Below are 22,999 nucleotides of genomic sequence, written 5' to 3'. Positions count from 1 at the left end.
TAGTCGCAAAATTTTGTGTCCTAAAGGTTTAACATATTCATCAAGGAAGTACTTTTTTCACTAGGGCAGTTTCTGCGTGCAATATGGAGTACCATATTTTATCTTTCATGGCTTTTTCTGGAAAGCCAATATTCTTTTTCTTCAACCATTCGGTCAGTCTCTGCTTTGTCCAAGATTTTCTCAGGATTTCTTCTAATAAACCAGAATGGTAACTTGCATTGTTTATGACTATAAATCACTTTGGGGGAAGATTTGGAACCAGCTGAGTTTTAAACCAGTTTTCGAAGTTTTTCCTGTTAATATTGTCATGATAATCTCCCGTCTTTAATCCAGTCTTGAATATTAAATTTGCACCCTTGATGAAGCCATCTTTGGTTCCGGCGTGGACCACGATATAATGATGACCTTAAAAATAAAAGATAATTTAATTCTCTTCTTTTAGAAATCATTCTTCCAGAACATAAATTTAATATAATTAATAAGTAATGTTCCATGCACATACGAGAAGTGTACGGAGTTAAATTCCCCCATATTGTCTTAGAGAGAAATTATATGAAACAAATGAAATTATGAAGTTAGAGGGCCCTTACAAGGGCAATAGTTTTTATTCAAAAAAAATCTACAAAGATGACTAGATAATTTTTACCCTCACTGTTTTTTCCTTGAATCCGTGTGCTTGGTGTCATCTTGCCAGATACTACGAAATGATCCCTTGCTAAAAATTCACGTCTCGTCAATGAAAACTGGAGTACAACCTTCCGGACCTACATTTCTATTTTTGATATACTCCCTTAAAAAAATGATTCTTTTATGAACAATATTCGGCAAGTCCATCAAATATTTTCTGTTATGTGATTTTTTCCACTTGAAGCCTATACTATTGATCCACCTTCTTAAGGAGTCAATGGAAAACTCAAAATATTCAATTTCTTCCCTGAACTGTTCTCTTATTGTTGCCAATATTACATATTCTTTTCTGGCGTACATAGAATAAGTTGTGTCCCGAATTCTATGTTTCAAATATGTTGTAATTTTGGTTTTTGCTGCCTTTTGCTTGGAAGATATACGGGCAGCGTAATCCTGATCTGATTTTATCCCATTCTTCTTTATATTTGCGATCGTTGTTGTGCTCAATTTTGTTGCATCTGCGGCTCGCTGTATCACATTCTCAATTGGAAGTGCAACTCCGTTTCGGACTTGTTCCTTTTCCAGTTGAAAAAAAGCCAATATATTTAAAATCATCAGCTGCGATTGTTCATTATACCTATTATATCTTTTTTTAGGCATTATCTAACACTTTTCGATATAACTTTCAAGAACAAGTTGACAAACCAATATTTTTGATTGACAGTGACGGATATTTCACATAGCCTAGTATATAAAAGATGAATAATCATCAGATACCATTTTTTTTTCAAAAGTTTGTTGTCGCCGCTGTTTGGAATATGCTAAACAAAGATAAACAAAAATGACGTCATTACAAATGGGTATAATTTCGACTTTAAATTTCAATACAAACAATTTGGATTATGCTATGGCAATCAGAGGCGACAGTAATATTTTCTTACAGCTTCGATATAATAGGCAGTAAATTGGAAACTGGTAAAACAATTTTGAGGCACGTATCCACTGATTAAAGATATGTGTGAAAAACGGCGAATCCCGAAGCATAAGACTTAAGGTGTTAATTGTAATAATAATATGTTGTTGTATTGTTACCAATTAAACCACCCAAGAATATATAGGAATCGATTTTATTCCTAATTATTTAAAAGCCTTAGGCACCGTGAATAGTGGTCCCAATCCGAAGTTTTTCTTCGATGACGATACTTAATTACATAAACCGATTTTATAAGAAAAAAAAATCAAAATAAACTTCACAACCTGTATTTTCGTATAAGTATCATATCAAAATATATATATTTATACTGGCAAACTATTATTAAGACGTTCTCCTTTTCCGCCTTTACCTCTCCGCTCTTCCGAATATTAAAAAAAAAATGGTTTTTTGAAAATTCGAAAAATATTATTTAATAAACTAATATTTGTAACTTATCCAAAACAATAATATGTTTGTGTACTTACCCTAATAACTTCTGGACATGCGTAATGAGGCGATCCGCAACTAGTCTCCAACATCGAACCCATGGGCTGAAGAGATGCCATTCCAAAATCTGCTATTTTTATATTATTCTTTTCATCTAGTAGGAGATTTTCAGGTTTTAGGTCTCTATGACTGTAAATTAAAAGAAACATTTTTATTTCATTTTATAGTACGTTATAGATATGTGTTTACATGGTAGGAGCGGTCAGTATTATTTATTACATCAGTCAGTATAATAGCAAACTTATAAAAAATTTGGCAAAATACTTTTAAGTAGAATAGATTAATAGATTAAGTTAATATTATATAATGCAAAAAAATCAACGCTTGTAACCACTAATATGTAAAATAATTAGGAGAATATTTTTGTTCATGGCTTATATTTTATATATGTTATATGTTATGTTATATGGTTATCACTGAGTTCGCATATAGAATTTTCAAATATTGAAATGGATATTTATGAGATAAGTCATAAACTGTTTCTCTGGAAAGGAACTTTTAACTCTAGTTACCAGTTTAAATACGTGTTTAAAAAATTGTTTTCTTGTTCACTTTAAAAGCTGAAAGTGGAAATTTTAATTCTGCTTAATTATTTAAATCTTACAGAATACGAAAATAAATGCAAAAACAATATGCAATTAGCAAACTGGTTTTATGAGTAATGAAAGTTAACTATACTATACTATTTTGCAATGGACTCTCGAATTCATTTGTAAACTGAATTAGTGGCTCCAACATAAATTAATGACAAATATCCCAAAAGCATTAAGGGTTAGTTTTTCGCTTTATCGCTTGATGTTGACGTTGATATATTCTTTTTATATGGATTTGTGGTTGGAAATACAACGACGACAAATAGAAATGCTAAGCTTATCTAATACATCTTTATTTCCGCTGAATGAATTCATATGTAATTTATATACTATAATTTGGCTTAAAATACAGTGTAATATTGTGTATATAGCGTAGTTTTTTAGGTAAACACTTAATTTATTCTTTTATAACAGACAACCTATACAACGTGTTACAAAAGTCCAGGTTGATAGTGCCGCGCAAAACACACACATATTTTTTTAAGACAAGACTTTACATATATTTTTTATGACAGCCGATTATTTTAATGCGTGGTTGTTATGACCATACCCCAATTTAAAATTTCTTCAAATTTACTTTATAAAACTTATAATAGTAAATAACAATACCACATATGACTATTATTAAGTCAAATTTAATCGAAAATCAGTATGAGGTTTAAACGAAATATGCAAATTATCTCGTGGAAATGACAATTTTCGGCCTCGCATGTCTCGGATATTTGATTGACATCATGAGTAATTACATTGACTATGTTTTTTTTTTGGGTAATGGGCTTTAGGGTTTAATTTTATACCGAAATGAAGGAAGTTTACGTTGAAATTTCTTTCTTATTTTTCGCTCTTCATGCCTGTTGTAGGAAACAGAATGCCTTTAATAGGATAGTTTGACATATCGATATAGAAACTACAATAAATATAATAAACATTTTTTTATTGATTTTATACGAAATATTTAGATATTAATAGTATGAAATAAGATTTTTTCTGAACCAGTAAGCCATATCTAAAGTTTTCTCATGGCAACTTACATCAAAATATTTTTCTTAGTCGATAGAGCAAGTAGTTTTAGTAAACTTTTAAAAGCAAATTTAGTTCGATTTTAACTGCTTAAATCAAATTTTATATTTTTACCTACTACTTTGCTTATAAAAAATTATTATTAAATACATACTCGAACTTTAACGAGGTTGCAGCGTTAAAATTAAATTATAGATAATGGAGAATTCCGGGAGTCAAGTTTTTTCATCAGAAATTTCCTGGTCTTTAAGGACCTGTTTTGGAAATTTCTTATATATTTAAAATTTATGAGATATCGGCGAAAAACGAAATACTTTATTTTTACCATCTTTAATTGTTTATAATTATCATCCTAAAAATAAGTACAATAGTAATATTAACTATATTACTATTGTATGTATTTTTAGGAGGCTTATATCTATTTTGTTCATAACTTTGTTAACTTATCGACAAGATTATTAGATAACCAGAGTTTTGAGCATCTGTGTTCTTTGAAATGTTCTTTGCTATTCTCATATTTAAACAACAGGACCCGGCTAATAAGCATAACGGATAATGAGGTAAATAGTAACTCTAAATTGATAAAAATAATAAGAGGTATATACCGAAAATATAAGAGAGCATTTTGGGACTCATCCTTCTTATATTTTTTATTAACGATGTGTAGTCGACAATAGATAAATTCAGTTATAGAATTATCCGTTTTGCTAATGATCCTGATTTAATAGTAGGTATAAAATATAAAGTAAGAGCCTTCTCCAAGAGGTGGCATCAATAAAGATGTCCTGGTACTTACCATAGAAAATAATCAGGAGCCCAGTCACAGGAATATTCAACTGCCGAAGCTGTACAATTACCATTGTCAGGTTTATATATTTGCATGTGAATAAGTTTTCATATTAGTTTTAACAAATAATGAATATACATAATGAACCACAAATTACTCTAATCCAGATGCGATAGTTCTGACCCGATATTTATTTTGAATTTCAATCAGGTCGTCAATACAAATAATCAATTTAGTATGCGATCTCATGTACAATAAGTATCATTATTTCATTTACACTCGCAACAGAAATATATAACTCGCGGTTTATACACAACTAATGACCCCAAACCACTCATTACCCTAAATCTGCTAACTTGATATATGTATTGGCATTTAAGCAAGTGTTTATTATATTTGTGTACCATTTAATATAGTGTCAAAGCTGCTCTTTGTGTATTATCCTCAATAAGAACCTTTGAGACATTATTGCATTTTTAAAAGTTGTTCTTCATATTCTACACATAAAATGGGAAAAATAGAAAATCATTATTTTGACCTTTTGGAATCCCTTTGGCTATGATTCCTATAACAAAATCTCTCAGATCAATCCTTCATTGTATTGTGAATATATGAAAGGCGGAAAAACGAACTACTACCCTTTCTTTGGATTATTTACAAAAAAATTTTCAGAAACAATCTCAAAATATGCAAAAATAAAAAGCAATATTAAAAAATCCCCTTCAATTGGAATCTGACCAAATTGTATACAGGTTGGAGAATTGAGATTAAAAATAATGGCGACACCGCTTCCTCTCGTCAATGTGCGGCTGCCTGGAAAAAACATCGGTACAAATGTATCAAATATTCCACAACTCTCAGAAAATATTTTGCGAAGCATGGAATTTTGGATGCCAAGACGGAAAACGCATGAGCCAATTCATTACACTAGAAACTAACACTAACCCTCCAGAGCTCTTGCCTTAGCACTTCAGGTGCACAAGAGCCAGAATCATGGAAATTTTAAAGGAGATATTTCGCCTTCTTTAGTAATTAGTTACTTACATATAATATACAGGGTGTCCATTTAATACAGCGGTGGTCGATTGCGGCTAAATCTTGAAACGGAAAAAACTTTAATAGAGGGAATGTTAATTATGTTAGAGAGGCTACTTTTTAAAATTAGTTTGGTTAATACGAAGTGTCCCAAAAAAGCGTGGTGCATAATATGAATTTTTTTAAATGGAACTACCTATATTTTTTTCCAAAATAGGAGTCTCATTTGACTTTTTAACCCTAAAACAGTTTTTCCCTAAAATGCGACGTTGCCTAGTTATTAACCATTTAAAGAAATTTTCATGAAAATTAATGTTTTTCTTAAATTTTAATATTTACCACCGACGTTTTATATCTTTTTGAAAAATCTATGTAGAGTCCTTGGCTAAGTTCATTTTATCTTTCGAAATTCCAAAATGTATTTTTTTTTTATACATTGTGATAATAATAATTTCAATTCAATTTTGCGCTGATTTTTTAAATGAAACACCCTGTATCTAGTAACGCGTTTTGATAAAGAATTCTCTTATCTTCAATTTAATACCAATAAGTTTGCCTTTATCTCTTACCGTTTTCTCAAAATTTGTTCTTAACATTACAACGTTTATTTTTACTTAAGAATGATTAGAGCATACTGGAGGGATGAAGTACAAAAAACAAACTAGAATAGAAACAGTTTTAAATGAAAAAATCAAATCGGTTGTAGAAAATCCGAAAATTAGAATAAGATAAAAGGGGACTTACAAACACAGAAATCGTCCATAGGAAAATACCACAAGAAAAATAATATCATTCCCATCAAATTCAGTTACATCAAGAATTCACCAAAAACATTAACAACGTTAATTAAAAACATTAAAAAAAAAAGTTCTATCACAAAAATTGCTCAAAATGTCTACTGTTTTGCTCTAAACACAAATCAGCCCTACGTGCAAAAGATCTTCTCACTGCACCAAGCGTAATACATCTAAAAGACTCCGTACTGTATGCGCTCCACTATATTTTCCCTAGTTGTGGGTGCAATACGATAAACTTAATACGAAATATATAATAACGAATTTAACACTTTAACACAAGAAGAAATTCAGAGGCGTTAATTCCGGTGACCTAGGAGGCCATCCAGTGGGACCTATCCGGTATAAAGTTTAATATGTATATAAAAGTTAATTTTAATAACTAACATAGCCTTCCAATACATCTATTACCAAATTGGTGTGTCATATGTTCCCTGACATTTGCACTGAAGTGAGCTGGTGCACCATTCAACTGTAGCCACATCTGATGCCTTACAAAGTCGGAAGATCTTTGGTCATGCGTGGAAAATCCTCTCTTAAGAAATTTAGAAAAACTTCACTTAACATTTTCCCACGGACGATTTCGATATTTCTAAGTTTTTTTTGATTTCTTCAGCACTCTATCATCAGGTTGTCGGTTATTAGGAAATTTTTCCTAATGAACTCTTGAAAGTAAAAAACAGTTCCCAAGGCATTCGCCGATAACGCAAATCATATTTACTAATTCTGCCTGAGAGTAATTCATTTTTACACAAATTTACTTAACATGAATGATAAGTAAACATTATAATTGGCATACGTCACACAACAATGAATAAATGAACAATGGTCAACTTTTTACTAAAAAAAAATTTCTTATTTTTAAATGAGATTTGTATTAGGGACTAATATTAGTTGTCTTTACTACTATTATTTTATTATCTTTATTATAACTATTGACCTTTTTTCTCACTAAAAAGTATTCGAAATAGAATTGAACAGAGTGACAAAGCGGTTGTCACACTGATTTCCTAAAATATCTATTAATTGTTTTCTGTCGTAATGCCTGTGAAAAAAATATGCCATTCTTCCCTTAAGAATAAATCTAGAGAAAACGGTTAGAGATGAAGGTAAACTAGTTGGTATCAAATTAATGATAAAAGAATGTTCCATCAAAAAGCGTTACATACAGGGTGCTACGTTTAAAAAAATAGCGCAAAATTAAATTGAAATTATTATTATTTGAGTAACGATTTTGATCACCCTGTATAAAAAAAATAAATTTTGGAATTTCGAAAGATAAAATAAACTTAGCCAAGGATTCTACATAGATTTTTCAAAAATATAAAAAACGCCGGTGGTAGATATTAAGATTTAAGTGAAACATACATTTTCGAGAAAATTTCTTTAAATGGTTAATAATTAGGTAACGTTTCGCATGTACGGTAATCATTTTAGGGAAAAACTGTTTTAGGGTTAAAGAGAGAGTCAAATGAGTCAAATAATTAACATTTCCCCTATTTAAGGTTTTTTCCGTTTCAAGGTTTAGCCGCAATAGAGCACCGCGATATTAAATGGATGCTCTGTATATACCTTTTAGTTTCTCAAAAATCAATTCTACATTATCTCAGCTTCTTAGTAATTTGGCAATTTTATAATATAAGAAGTTAACCAGAATAGTAATTTAACGCTGACATATTTTAATTTAATTTTTAAGGCACTGACCGACACATTTGCAAAATTAAATGTCTACGAAATAAGTAGTTCTCATCGCAACAAGCGTGACCTAATAACCTTTGTTGGATGGGGTATTAAATTCTTATAGCGTCTTAATAATAATGACTTGTTAAAAAAATGTAATTTTAATAGTTTTGAACAAAATAATAATAATATTTGATTTAGATTTTATAAATTAAAAAATAGAAGTAGATTTTATACTAATCTTGCAAAATAATCTGCATATCTGAAAACACTAGATTTATCTCTAAATCTAATCTATTTCATTTAAGAGATATACAAGAAATTTAGGAATATTTAGAAATTCATCTCAAAAATTCATTATGGGACTTAAAACATTTGTCAGAACTTATGTTAATTTATAAAACGCGGCTTTTAATGTTTACAGATATGGAACAGTTCAGATACCTATATTGAAAATAATGTTTGTAATTTAAGTTTGGTGTACCCTATGCCAAATAATGCGTTAAAAACATTAATTAGTCCTAGCAAATACTATTGTAATAATTTTTAGTATAAATGGGTCTAACTATAACTAATAGCTTGTCCCATGATTGTCAGTATGTCAAAGTTCAAAATAATTATTAAAATCGTATTTATAAAAATCTCCTCTTCTCTGCACCAAAGCTTCAGACAGTATTAATGAAAATTGTTTGTTCAATATTAATGAAAAATGTCTGTTCTAGAAGCTCCTGAAACGCTTGACATCATGATTAACCAACAAAAATACTCTTTAGTAATAAATAAATAAATATGAAAAAAATGCCTTTTATTTTGAATACCAAATATATAAAGCTTTACTAACCCTGAAGTCACACATTATTTTAATTTAACACTTGATTTATAACATTCAAGTTACTACAAAGCTAACATAACTTTGCTTTTACACTAGTTAAATTATTATAAATATGTACCTATTTAAAAACAGTCCCATTTTTAGTACTTATTTTATTGGGAATTACGTCACTTATAGTAAAAATCCATTTAGAAAATACTATCTCGCACGCTCACAAATTGAAAAGAAGAAGAAAATAGACTTATTCACGTATTTAAAGAAATATGATCTTAAATCTTTAACAATACCTTTCGTTATATTTAATTTAATTTAAGTTCAATAAGTTTTAAATACAATAATTTACTTGAGATATAATAGTTTTTTTCATATACCCAGGAGCTCGTTTCTTCTTTTCAATATCATAACGAGGACGAGTGAGATAGTGAGCGTGTGAGATACTATTTTCTAAATTGATTTTTACTATAAGTGACGTAATACCTAATAAAATAAGTAACTCATGAATTCGTCACAACAATACATATTTTACTTAGTTCCAATTATATTGCAAAATTTTTCGAAATACATCTTAAAAATTTGTGGTGATAGATTAATCAGTTTTATTGGTAGTTTATTATAAAGTCTTAATGCGTTATAAGAAAAAGATCTCTGAAATATGGCGGTGTGATGAGGTGGAATTGAAATCTTATTATTAAACCTAACATTCACGAATGTCAGGTTTAATATTTTGTACAAAAAATTATTCTCTCTTTAAGGCAGACAGCAGAAGATGGATACCTAACTATTTTTATTAAGAATATGGCAAAATGTAAGACTCTGTGCATACCCGTTTTTAGCCATACAATGTCCCGTTACAAATTTCACACAAGCATTTTAAACTCTTTGAATGCGTACCCTGCTTTCCAAATCTAGAGATAATCCACAAACTAAATTATTATAATTAATATACGACAAAGCAAGAGATTCGCATAATTGTTTACTTAACTCTAACATATTTTGATTATTACGCAGTATTTTTAATAACCTTTTTGAAAGAAGTTTTTTTGAAAAATTGTCATAAGGTGAAACGAGCTGATCAATAAATCTACAAGTAAGGCGTTTACAGCATCCAAGAAGATCTAATGGAACCACTTCAATTATAGGACTATTCTTGCAGAATAACGTATAGTATGATGTTATATGTTATTCTGTAATTTTTATGAGTCCTAGCATTTGTCATATTTTTATTGGAAATATTGTCAGAAAGCAATTCCACTAAAAATTCTGCTGCAAAAACTAATCAACGAGGACGTTGAAAAATCTAAGGATGGAAAAATGATGACTCCAAACCACTCATTACCTTAAATCTGCTGACTTGATATACTCTTAATCTTCCTAATGGCTCTTAATTTTCCTCCCCCCTCCCTCTTTATCTCTTGAATGCTTCTATATAAAAAGTTGAAATTTGGCACATATCATTAGCAACCTAAATACTACTTTTTGGTCCCTAGATCATTTTGCAAAATTTCAGAATGGCAGCTTTTCAAAATCTTATTTTTCGCATTTTTATTTTTTTTACTACACCTGTTCAGGTGTAATTTCTTTGTAGGTGTGATGTTGCTTGTAGATGTTGTTTGAATTTGACAGGGGATCTTTACTTAAACGTGTTGAAACATGCAGTAGAACCGCTGATCCTTGACATTATTCAAGACAATCCGTATAAATTTGATTTGGAAACAGTTTTTCAATCAGATGGGGCACCGCCTCACTTTAGGAGAAATGTTAGAGAATATTTGACTAATGCTTACCCTAATCGGTGGGTTGGTCGTCAAGGGCCTACCTGACCTATAGTGACTTTTAATAAAAGAAAACTTTCTTAAAACGTAAAATTTTGCACTAAGCATGTAACTCGAATGATTTGATACAAGACCGTTTTCTCAACGTAACAGAAAACGATTTTTAATTTTGCGGGATTTTTCTATTTGGGTCTAGGTAATTTGTGAATGAACATATAATACAAATTGTGTAACATATAATAAAAATTTCACGATCCTTTAATATAGTAAAATCTTTTCATCTTAGATAGTATGATTAATAATATATTTACTTCTAAAAAACGAGTTATTTGTATTATTTACGATTTTTTGTATGACTTATTTTTTTTAAAAGTCAGTCAAAATATTAATAGAATAAACATGATTTAAGAAACAAACTAAAACACTTTTAGTTCAACTAAATCTAAGCGCTGTAAGCTGGTATTACCTTTTTATATATGTAATAAGTTTGTTAAGCTCTTGTTCTGATTTGGATTTAGTTAGTAAATATCGAAATCAATTTTACAAAAGATTGATATAATAAAATTTAACATAGAAGTTACGGCTCAATCGGATACTTAATTTGAATTTATATAGATTACCGTTACTAGCGTAAAATAATTTGATGATGCACTTTAAGAATAGAACAATAATTTGTTTAATCGTATAATTTTTTTAATCTTTATCTACATATATGGTAATTTTATCTACATATGTATACTACTCTTCTATACCACTCTGAAACAACCGTTCGTCTACCTATATAGATTCCCAATAATTTTTCGACCCGTTCATTTATATAAATTATAAATTTCTTATTCAATTTTTTTTTATTTGTCGTCTAATTAAATTTTTGGTTTTAAAACTAACTTTTGTAAAAAAATAATGTCAATAATCAAAACATAAATATTTTTCAAACTTTGTCATCCATACATTTTTATGCTTAAAAAAATATATACTTAATATCGTTATAGTCATTATTTCCTTTATTGATGGTTAATACTTACGACAAAAGTTCACTAGACGACTTGTGTACTTTGTAATTAAAGTCGTTTACGCAATGGCGAAAGTTAAAGCAAACGCTTTAACCAAACATTACAAGCTATTATTCTTAACTAAGAAATTCGGCAGTTATGAACAGCTGTTCTAAACTTTCAAGTTCTTCGCCAAGTGAAATAAGAGAAAAATATATCAGTTTTATTCCGTCTGAATCCAGATATTAAAAGCATTTTTTCAGAAAAAAAGAGAAAAGAAAATAAGATTAGAAGAATTTGGAGTTAATGAACTTTCTATTTTTGTTTTTTTTATTACAACGTATCGTCCAACTTAATCTGAGTTATATAATTTTATTTTGATAATGTAGCTGTATAGAAATTTTTTTATAGGTATGTATATCAAATTTTTATATTTTTTCATACCACATTTTATATTAGTTTTTGATAAGATATTTTAAGAAATTTTTATTGGTAGTAGTGCAGTTACTTATTATTCATATTATTATATAATTACTATGTTGTTTTAATTTTGACAGACCAAACGACTTATTTTAAGTAGAATATATTTTGGAAATGTTGAATTTTAAGCCAAAGCTTCTGTATCGTTCTGTTTAAAGCGAAATTTATTTAGGGTCATGATAATTTAGCAAATCTGAATAATTCTTTTGCTCTAATAAATTGTTATTAAGTAACGCAAGATTATTGTGTTTAGGTTTCTACAAATTACAAGTATCAGTATTCTTCGGTTCAAACACATAATTTGAAACGATATAGTAGTTAGTAATTATCTGGCCAAATAAACAAAACACGAGAACTATAAAACTTCAAAAGAGGTAAAACAGTATATAAAAATTCCTATTGCAGTAAAATAATCACCTAGACAAAATTATTGGAAGAAGGTTCATCAACAGAGTTAAATCAAAATGACAAAAATCGTTTATTTCGCAACAAACCTAAAATATATAAAAACGAATACTATCATCATATTCTCTCCTTTAGCCTTCCTGCGATCTGCGACTAATATTACAAGCTAGAAGTAAATAGTATTAACTTAATTAAAAAATGCTTTAGTACCATTGCAAAATTACCAGTATGTAATCAAGATAATCTACACAGAAACCACGTCAAAAGTGATTCGAATAAAACTACCTAAATAAAAGGCTACAGCAATATTAAATATGCATGTCAATAATTTCAAGCTTAGACCATCAATCAGTCCAGAAGGAATTTACCAAGTAATACTTCAAAGAAAACACACAATAAACAAAACAATCTACACTTTTAGAAGCATTTGGACAAATTAATTTTTTTTGTTGAAATTAATTGAGTTACGTTGGCTTGATTAACTGAATATAAATTATACGTTAGGACGTGATAACTCATATTTGACTGTTTTCTAATCTTTATAAATTGTTATTCTGTCTTTTCGATAATAGGTAATAACGCCTATGTGAAGAGCAAAAGTACATGGTGAACTACAAAGTCACATTAGGAATGGAATTAGCCACTTTTGACCACCTTGTGATAGTAGCCAAGATTTAAGATGTTATGTTAATTATCGTGATCGGCATAAAGTGTTTAGTTAGACATATAAGTTTCAAGCACTTAAACGGATTTTTATAAAGACCTCCGATTGCATTCATGAGTTGTTTAAACATTACGATTCAGATATAAGCTAAATGTAATGGTAAAATAGAATTACATTGTTGAAAGAGGAGAAAATATTAAATATAGTAATGCTAAGTTAAAATATGTAATACCTAAATTAGTGGACATAAATTTAATTTGACATTTCATCTCACACACAAATAATATATTAAAAAAGATGTTTTATTTAATTTACTTACCAAATTGAATGGCTATGACAAAAATCTAAGGCTGAAATAATCTGTCTGAAAAATCTCCTAGCCTCTTTCGGCGTCAGTCTTCCTTTTTTCACTAAATAGTCAAATAATTCTCCTCCGGAGACATGCTCTAGTACTAAATACCTGAAATCAAAGACAGAATAATTTGTTAATTATTGTAGCCCATCAATCCTCTGTCAATAATTCATTTACTGTTAATGGCAAACCGACGTTCATTATTAAAATTTAATATTATGTATATGTTTAAAGGTGACTTAGTTAAAAGCATTAAAATTATTTAAAATAGGGATTTAAAGAAACTATTACCAAATAAGATTTTCCGTATGCAAAGCACAAGAAATGAAATTTGGTATGGACATACGTATGTATGTTTTTCAATATTTTTAGATGTTTACTTACTATGTCAAATTAAAAGTGCATGTTTACTAAAACATTATCAACATTGTATTTCCATAGTTACTGAACATACATTTAACATTTTTATATCATTCCATTTCAAAAGTAATTTTTTTTTACGTTATGCAGAAGTTACAAGAAGGATATCATTGCTTTTAGGACATTATTTTCTATCAAAATATATAAAGATTCACTGAATATCCAGTTTAAAGTAAGGTACTAAAGGATTACGTAAGGATTAAAAAAGAAACATAGTTATCGCATTACATTACGTAATGATTTATTAACACGTTCAGCGTCAGTCTATCTTTTTAGGTAGACATGGTATCAAACATTGTGTATCCAAAAAGATACACCGACTAAGTTTCGTTTTTAACGTGGTGTATCGTTTTTAATGTGGTACACATTTTTCATGCATTTTATGTGGGGATTCGTGAACTTTGGCCTAGTATAATTTACTGTTAGATTATTACGTTATTTCGAACATTTATTGATTTATAAAAACGCAAAACATTGGTGAAATAAACGTAAAGGAACAAAATACAATTTAAATATTAATGCGTTATCTTCAATTTTCCATTTAATATCTTTAAAATAAAAAGGTTAAATTTTAGACCTTTAATTAAATAAAATACTAAACTGCAGGTAAAAAATAAATAGGATAAAGGATAAGGAATAAGGAATATATGTAAATTATCACATAATTACCCCAAAAGTTGAAAAAAAATCTACGTTTATATTGTAGGATTTTTTATTATTATAAGGTTCATTATTCTACACTTCTTAAATATATTGTCAGCAGTGATATGCATCTTTAGGAACTGACAAAAAGACCCTGCCGAAATCTTTTTTTGCTCCCATTAAGAACAAAATTAATGATTCCACGTCAATTTGGCGTTTTTGGGTTATCCATTTTAGTCCCATTAAAGGTTCTAAATTACTGTTAGTAAAATAAATGTTTTCTTTGTATTTTTTATTAGAAATAATTATTTTTTATATAGAAAAAATTGTTAAATATTTATCTAACCTATAAAATATTGTACGTTTATAAGATAATTCGCGATTAAGAACCTTTTTTTTAGTTTAATATTTTTTGCTGAAAATATAAAACCTTATGTATACATCCCAGCTAAAACTATTTATTTATAGCTCGTATTATAACCTTAACATAGTGTTGAAGAAGTAGTCCATACTTGCAGTGGAGTTAATATGTCAATGGGTAATTTGGCTAAAAACTAAAAATGCTGCGGTCATCCTCCACTAAATTTATTTAAAAGTTAATAATCCTACATGTTTCAGACATATAACATGTCCATCATCAGGGATACAAATTGAGGGTTTGCCTCCGGTAAGGTCAAAAGGTTAAAACAACTAACAATGAATAAAAATGGCATATTAAGATGCATTAGAAAAGGACTAAAACTGGATCTACACAAACATTAAAATCACATGATAACAACACTACGATAATTGTTATCTAAACAAGAACTGAGAACAAAAGAACCTGCTCCAAGATAGGTTAATATTAATATGACCAAATGCATTGATCATATTTAATATTCACCTTCTGAGTATAACCAACATCTCTGAAATTAATGGTTTAGTACATAACATTGAAAAAAGGTAATAGAAAAGACAAAGAACAAAAGACTAATATAATGATCCTTAGGTCAAGCTAAACATAAAATTATGTAAATATTGCTAGTACTTCAAATTATGAGACAGTTATACCACAAACCAAAACTCTTTATTTTTACTCTCGACACGTGTTTCGCTAACGATGTTAGCATGTTCAGTTTAACAACTAAACTAAAACTACCTACAAAGCAATTAAGCATGGCCAAACAAATCTTAAACACTAACTAAACTATATAATCGACTATAAGGGACTGGACCTTTATCCCTGTTAAGAAGATTTAGATTGATACTCTAGGATAAATCAATTTTCAAAGAAACATGTTTGAGGTTATTAACCACAAATACATTAGCAAATTTTCTTCACTAAACAAAAAACTAAAAAAGTTAGTGAGTGCGAAGAATAACACAAAAGGAAAAACCTATTAATATCGCTAAAAATCAATCCTCTCAGTCTTTTAATGAGAAAGAACTTGATGTTCTTAATAAGGGACTTAACTTTGCACCAGTTTCAAATTGCAAAAACCACCTGGAGGAGATTATAGTAAGTGTTGAATCATTAATTCAGTACTTGCCAGAATCTTCGAAAGGTTTTGCTAGAAAAACGATTCGCAACCAAATTACAAAGAATCTTACCAAATCAAAAAATTAATCGGGTTCTAATATTGTTAAACGACTTAGAGAAAAAGATTGTTACTATTTAAAAGTTGACAAGGGAAACAAAGTTATGATTTTAGACAAAGCAGAATATTTTAAACGAGTTGATGATCATAAGAAAATGGCCCATATGAAAAAATTTCTAAAAACCCTTTATCAAAAATGATTTCGCAGGTTAAGACAGTATTAAATGACTGCAAAAACCTTGTTTCCTCTTCAGAAAAATTCAAGTTACAACTTTCGAACCCAACAATTCCAAAATTATATTATTTACCAAAAATCCATAAACCTGGCAATAAAATGAGACCAATTGTCTCCACTATAGGATCTCCAACTCACCACATTTCAAAGTTTTTAGTAAAGCAATTTGAGACATTCAAATTACTTTATGAATGTTTTTCAGTCAAAAACAGCCAACAGTTTATTTCAAAACTCAATAATTTAATTTTAAGTGAAAATGAAGTTCTTGTTTCTTTTGATATATCTTCTTTGTTCCCAAGCATTCCTATACCAGAAACTTTGGAATATCTGATTGAACTTCTGGAAAGTAATGGTTTCTATAATATCCAAGAAATAATTAAATTAACAAAACTTTGTATATCGCAAAATATTTTTCAATATAACAACTCATACTATGAACAACCAGAAGAAACAACCATGGGTAATTGCCTCTCTCTTCCTAGCAGAGCTTTTTATGAACCGTTTTGAGTTAAATGCAAAAAATACATTCCGATACTTTCTACGAATTTGGTTAAGATATGTTGATGATGTGTTTATTGTGTTCGACAAAAGCAAATGCAATATTGATTATTTTGTAGAACAATTCAATAACTGTTTTTCATTTTTTCCATATTCAACTTCGAACCAACTTCCATTCTTAGATACTCTCGTCATCCAAAATAATAATAAGTTTGATATCTATAGAAAAGAAACAAATACTTTTAGATACATAACTAGTGACTCTAACCATTGTTTTCAACATAAAATGGCTAGCATGCATTTCTTGGTACATCGTTCGGTCTCATTTCCTGTAATAGCAGATTTAATAAAGAAAAAGCAACAATTAAAACAATTGCTAGGGTCAATGGTTATGACGATAAAATAATTGGTAAGCTGATTAGAAGACATAGGTTTAAAGTTAATCTTAATAACTTTACCACATTTCAAAAAGATGAAAATAAGCAAACTTTTGTTGCAATACCATACGATCCTATCTTGACGAGAGCCTTTGATAGGGTTTTTAAAGACTTAGGTCTAAGAATGGTCTATCAAAGTTCGGCCAAGTTACGAAATCTTAGAATCTTACGAAATCATTTCAGGAAACCCAAAAAAAAAGAAAGACCAATGAAAAGTCTGGGATCTATGAGATTAATTGCAACGATTGTGATAAAAAGTATATAGGAAAAACTAACAGATCAATTAATGTCAGATTTAAAGAGCATGTAGCTCATGTGAAATATGGAAGAGCTGAAAAGTCAAGTGGGGCTGAACATGTTTTAAATACTGGTCTTTTTGTAGGGATAGACAACTTAAAATTGCTTAAACCAGTTAATAACAATAGAAAATTAGATGCATACGAAACTTAGCAATATTCAAAAATCAAAAAAACATTTCTTAACAGGGATAAAGGTCTAATCCCTTATAGTGTGTAAGATTTGTTTGATGCTTCATTGCTTTATTAGTTACATAATAGTAGTAGTATATAAAGATATTTATAAGCAGTTTTAGTTTAGTTTTAATCTTCTTCTGAAGATGCTATCATCGTTAGTGAAACACAAGAGTTTTGGTTTGTGGTAAAAGTGTCTCATAATTTGAGTGTGACAGCAAAGGTTTCAACCATAGGACATTGCTAGTAATAATGTTATATTCTATTTAAATGCATGTAAGAATTTGTAGATTTATGCTTTTTAAAGGCCATTTGCCTCCCTACAAGTCTCTTTCTATAAACTAAAAATGTGTTTTATAAATACTTTATATATATAAAGATTTGTTTACAACTCTGGTCAGATTACAACTGTGCAACAGCTTTATTCTTTCATGTCTTGCATATGCGGAGTTTTTATTGGCCTGTGAAGATTGTCAATAATAAAACTAGTTTATGTGAGCAATGACCAAAAATATATGGTAGTAATTAATATTTTTTGACGTCATACTTTGGTATGTCAAATGGCGATCATATAGTATGTATGTACATACGTCTTAAATATAAATTAATTCTATACAACCATTAGACATGATTACAGTGCAGAACATAGCAGTTCCTCCTGCAGAGGGCCATAAGGAGTGTATATAAGCAAGTTTCAAAATTCTGCATGTGCTCTTGTACCCACTGTAGTTGACGAACTTTGTTCCTAGGTTGTTGTGGCAGCACTCCTAATAATTGGCAACCTATTGCGTATTCGCCTCCGCAATTTATGGACCGATACTTGAACTTCCAAAGCTTCACGCATATCTCTTTGGAGTGGTGGTATTCCCTAGTTGGGTTTCTATTCTTGGGTGCGGATAGTTGAGTGAAAAGAAAAGGAAGGAAATGCGATTCTATTCTTGATTAGCCAGTACGCATAAATCTACCTAAGACTACACAAAAGCTTATTCATGCTGCTCGGGAAGAATAGCACAATATTTACACTCAACAGCATATTTCTAATATCTAAGCTTGCCTTAAACCAAGGGTGGAAATACAGGGTATTGAAAAGTTTTTCAGTACCTTAATTAAGAAAAACTATCAATTTATTAATTTTAATATTAAAAAATATTGCTATATTTAAAAAAATCTTAAGAGTAATACATTTTTTTTATTAAGGAAAATTTCCTATTAAGTTGAGTCAATATAACATTAACAATATAAGGGATGTATTTTATTTGTGGAGAAAAGACTTTCCCTTCTAAACTTTCCAAAGCGTTTTTATAGCTATTTTAGTACTTTTTTTAATTAAAACTAATCAATGCGGGTGCTAATCTATTTTTGCTAATACAAAACAAACTTTCGGAAATTTAGGGTGATGCTAAACTTTTGAATATATGTGTACATACAAGAAACCGTAATCTTTACACCATTCTGCAATATTACACCGCAGCTTTTCAGAGGTCTATCTCCTATAATGCGTTCCAAACATATAACCTACAATATTTACATAATACCATATAATACTTACATAAAATCTCATCAAACTGCCATTAAGTAGTAAAAATGATTTACGTATTTAATATATATATTTTTTGCTAATAAAAAGCTTTTGCAATTGAAGGGAATTGAACTAAACATGTTACGAGCTTTTGAACATTACTCTATTATTACAATTTACAATTTTCTATGTGATATGATGTTTATGGAAAAACTTCTTAAATAAAACACTTGTATCAAATATAAAGACTCACTCTGTTCCATATTTAACTTATATGGAACAGAGTGAGTATAATATAACTTTTTTCCTGTGAAAGCTTGAAAATCATAAATGAAAATCGTAATAATTAAAAAGATTAATTTTGATAAAGACGTTGTCGTTTAAGACATCAGATACATGAACTTGTTAAATTCCTTTTAAAAAACATTTCCTTAGAATTCCAAACTAAAAAATTACGTAATTCATCTAGTTTTTCCATAGACGTCAGTCTCTTGAAAAGGAGATCCACTAAGGCTAATGAATCACAAGAGCGCATTAAAGAGAACGATTTGATGTTATCCCATTTTCTATTTGATTAACGATTTAGTCATTGATGAAGAGGTTCCCAGTTAAATAAAATTATATATCTAAAAATGTACATAATACATTTTAAATATTTTTGACTTTTGAATTAATTAGATTTGAATCATTAGAAATTAAAACGGTTGTTATTGACAAGGTTAGTTCTGATATAATTGAATGTTCTAATATGAGTGTACCGCAGGGCTAGTTTTAAGATAATGATTTAGTAAGTGCATGCTGATAAAACTTTTTATTATTATTTATTTATTACCAGAAAGTTTAATAACTTTTAATAATATTTTAGTTGTAGGTGTGATGATGCCTTTGGAAAGCAAAATATGTAGACTAAGGCATCTATCTAGGGGAGTGAGACGAGAGTAAAAATAGATTTAAGAAAAAATAGTTGACTTAAACATTTTAAATCCTAATTGTTTAAAAACAAAAGAGAATATGTAATAATGTATACCCGATTTTTTAAATTCAGGCATTGAAAAAATATGTATTTTCTATTATAGTTTAATAAAATTTGTCTTTATCGGATCAGATATATATTATTATTATACATATTATTATGTAATACTTTTTAAAGAAATAAAAGGTTAAAGAATTAAAAGCTTGAAAAAATATGTTGTAGGTACTTAATGTGATGACTTACAGAAGTAAATATCATTACTAATATCAATAGGAAAGATTTAAAAATTCTACCAATTTTTTTTAACTGTATTAAAAATTAAAAGAGTAATGTAATAATATTAAAAATACTTAAGTAGGTATTTATCAAAAGTGAGCACAAATATTTATAGGTCAAAATAAATAGTGAGGTGATATAATCTCTGTCGCTTATATTACAATTATTGATCCTATAGGTACATATTTAGCATTGTGTTGCTTATTACTTCAACAATCCAATATTAAACTCGTACGTAGCATTTACGATTGAAGTAAAACACGATGCAAAGAAATAACAAATATTAATGATATAACAGGTGAATAACAAATAACAATGACAACAGCAACAATATTAAAATATCGAAAGAGCAATAAAAATGCAAATCTGGCAAACATGTAGAATGATTAATAACGCACCTATTTAATCGTATTTGTGATACAATTATCTCGGAAAATACTTTTGACTATATTTTAATATGTATAGATAAATGTATTAAACAAAAACTTCTAAAAGTAGGTATTTAGCCAAAGCACTCTATTACATACAGATAGTCATAGCGACACCGCCCAATAATAAACTACTCGTTTTTCTTACTTTTGTCATTGTTATTGCTTTTTAAATACATTTTTTAAAATAGGTTCATATATAACTGAAAATATATGAACATTTAAAAAGTAGATAAATAAATGTAAATTTTGTTATACCAATTTTTTCTATCCTTTTTTGAATGCTTCGAGAACGTCCCTTTTAAACCCTTGTCACTCCCACTTTGCACCTTTCACTTGACTGGATTTTAATATTTAATCTAGATTACTTATGCCAAAGTTCTTTTCGCTGTTCATACATAAATAGGTTGGAAGGGCTATATATATTATTTGTTTTGACAATCGTCTGTTGAAAATTATTACTTGTACATTATTATATGTAATTCTCGAAGAAATATTTGATTAATCAAGAAGACATAAGAATGAATCATTCTTTTCGAAACTCTATACAACCTCTTTCGTTACGCAGCGCTTACGCATATTAGACAAGTAGTTACTCATGTAAAAGATGCTGTATCACTATAATATTTAAGTCTTTGTTTGCTTTCCCTACAGTATACTAACCGCAAAGCTAAGATAAGAAATAAGGGAGGGGTTGATGAAAAGCTTTCAATGCTGTCGCCTGTAACTTAAGCTAACAGTTATTACAGCTGGATTAAGGGTTGGGGGAGTTAAGATATTGACTATTAGCATATTTGGATTAACTGTAATATATTGGAACGTTAATTTCAAAGCCTTGGGCTTTAATTTCTTTAAACGTGCTTCTGCTGATACGCCGTACGTTTAGACGAAGACAAATATTTCTTTAATTATGCTCTCCTCTCGTTCCCTAATGGATATATGTTTCCTCTACATTTAACTGTATTAATACCATGTAGAATTTTAACCAGTTTAGAGATATAACAAATAAATAAAATTGCCTTTACTTTTAGATTCGCAAAGGAAAGGGATCCGTTTAACTTAACCGAACATATAAGTAAAGTCTAGATATTTCAACTAGTTTCAATATATTTGGAATATAAGCCTTTAAAATAAGTTACGAGATAATTCAACAATAAAAGTGAAACACTATAATTACATTTTAAATAAACAAGGGCAGAAAAATATATTAAGAAAATTGAGAAAAAACAATACACAGTTTATGTAGAAAACAAGCAAAATGAAACTTTTATCAATGTGAAAAGTTTAACCATTTAACATCGAGGGGGTTTTTGACTGTCATTATCACTACGTTTGAGCTGGTAAATATAACATATAAAAGAATTCTTTTGGTTTCGTATTTCAGTAGCATAATTATTTGCCTGTAAATAAGATTTTTAAATAAGTTAGAAAGCACTAGCAGTAACAGGAGTACTCATTTTAGGTAATTGTAAAACATCGGCCCTTTTCCATTGAGTCGGAACAGGGCTTTGTTTTATGCATCAATTAAAAATATGAACGAGTATTGGGAAAATTATTAAATATCTGAAGGGTAAACCATTAAACATCAAAGTCATTAAATTTAAGTTGTGTTTCAGTCTAATATATGTGCTCTTGATATAAAAGTTCACACTTAAATTCTGATGCATTCGTTGGAATTTAGGCATTTCGAATTTAGGTATTTTGTGACAAATCTATCAAATATTGATTAAGTTACGATTTTTTAAAACCTTTTGGATTTTCGGAATGTATTTTTGGATCGATTTTATATATTATAGGTTAATCAAGAGTACAACAGTCTACTACTGAACTAGTTGAAAATTTAGATAAAAATAGGATAAGTTCTTAAGAAATGTATACATTCATTGGGCAATAAGCTATATTATTATCTTATATTTAATGTTAATTTTATCTTATGTTTAAACGGTAAAATAAAATTTAAAATAAATTTAATAAAGTTGGAGGTCACCAACCAAAATTATTTTAATAATGT

General features: G+C 28.9%; 1 protein-coding gene across 3 annotated transcripts in view; it reads right to left on the bottom strand.

The window, feature by feature from the left end:
• The window catches only part of LOC126747606 (serine/threonine-protein kinase BRSK2), a 155,634-nt gene that overhangs the window by 42,281 nt on the left and 90,354 nt on the right, over nucleotides 1-22,999 (bottom strand). For all 3 annotated transcript variants that reach the window (XM_050456362.1, XM_050456345.1, XM_050456354.1), the window contains exons 4-5: nucleotides 13,481-13,621; nucleotides 2,086-2,236 (exon numbers count right to left, since the gene is read on the bottom strand). In XM_050456362.1, the coding sequence (XP_050312319.1) occupies nucleotides 2,086-2,236; nucleotides 13,481-13,621 (292 nt within the window). The remainder of the gene's footprint in view (nucleotides 1-2,085; nucleotides 2,237-13,480; nucleotides 13,622-22,999) is intronic.

The sequence above is a fragment of the Anthonomus grandis genome, chromosome 2 (genome assembly GCF_022605725.1).
Source record: "Anthonomus grandis grandis chromosome 2, icAntGran1.3, whole genome shotgun sequence".
NCBI lineage: Eukaryota > Metazoa > Arthropoda > Insecta > Coleoptera > Curculionidae > Anthonomus > Anthonomus grandis.
This window is presented reverse-complemented; position numbering and strand designations above follow the sequence as displayed.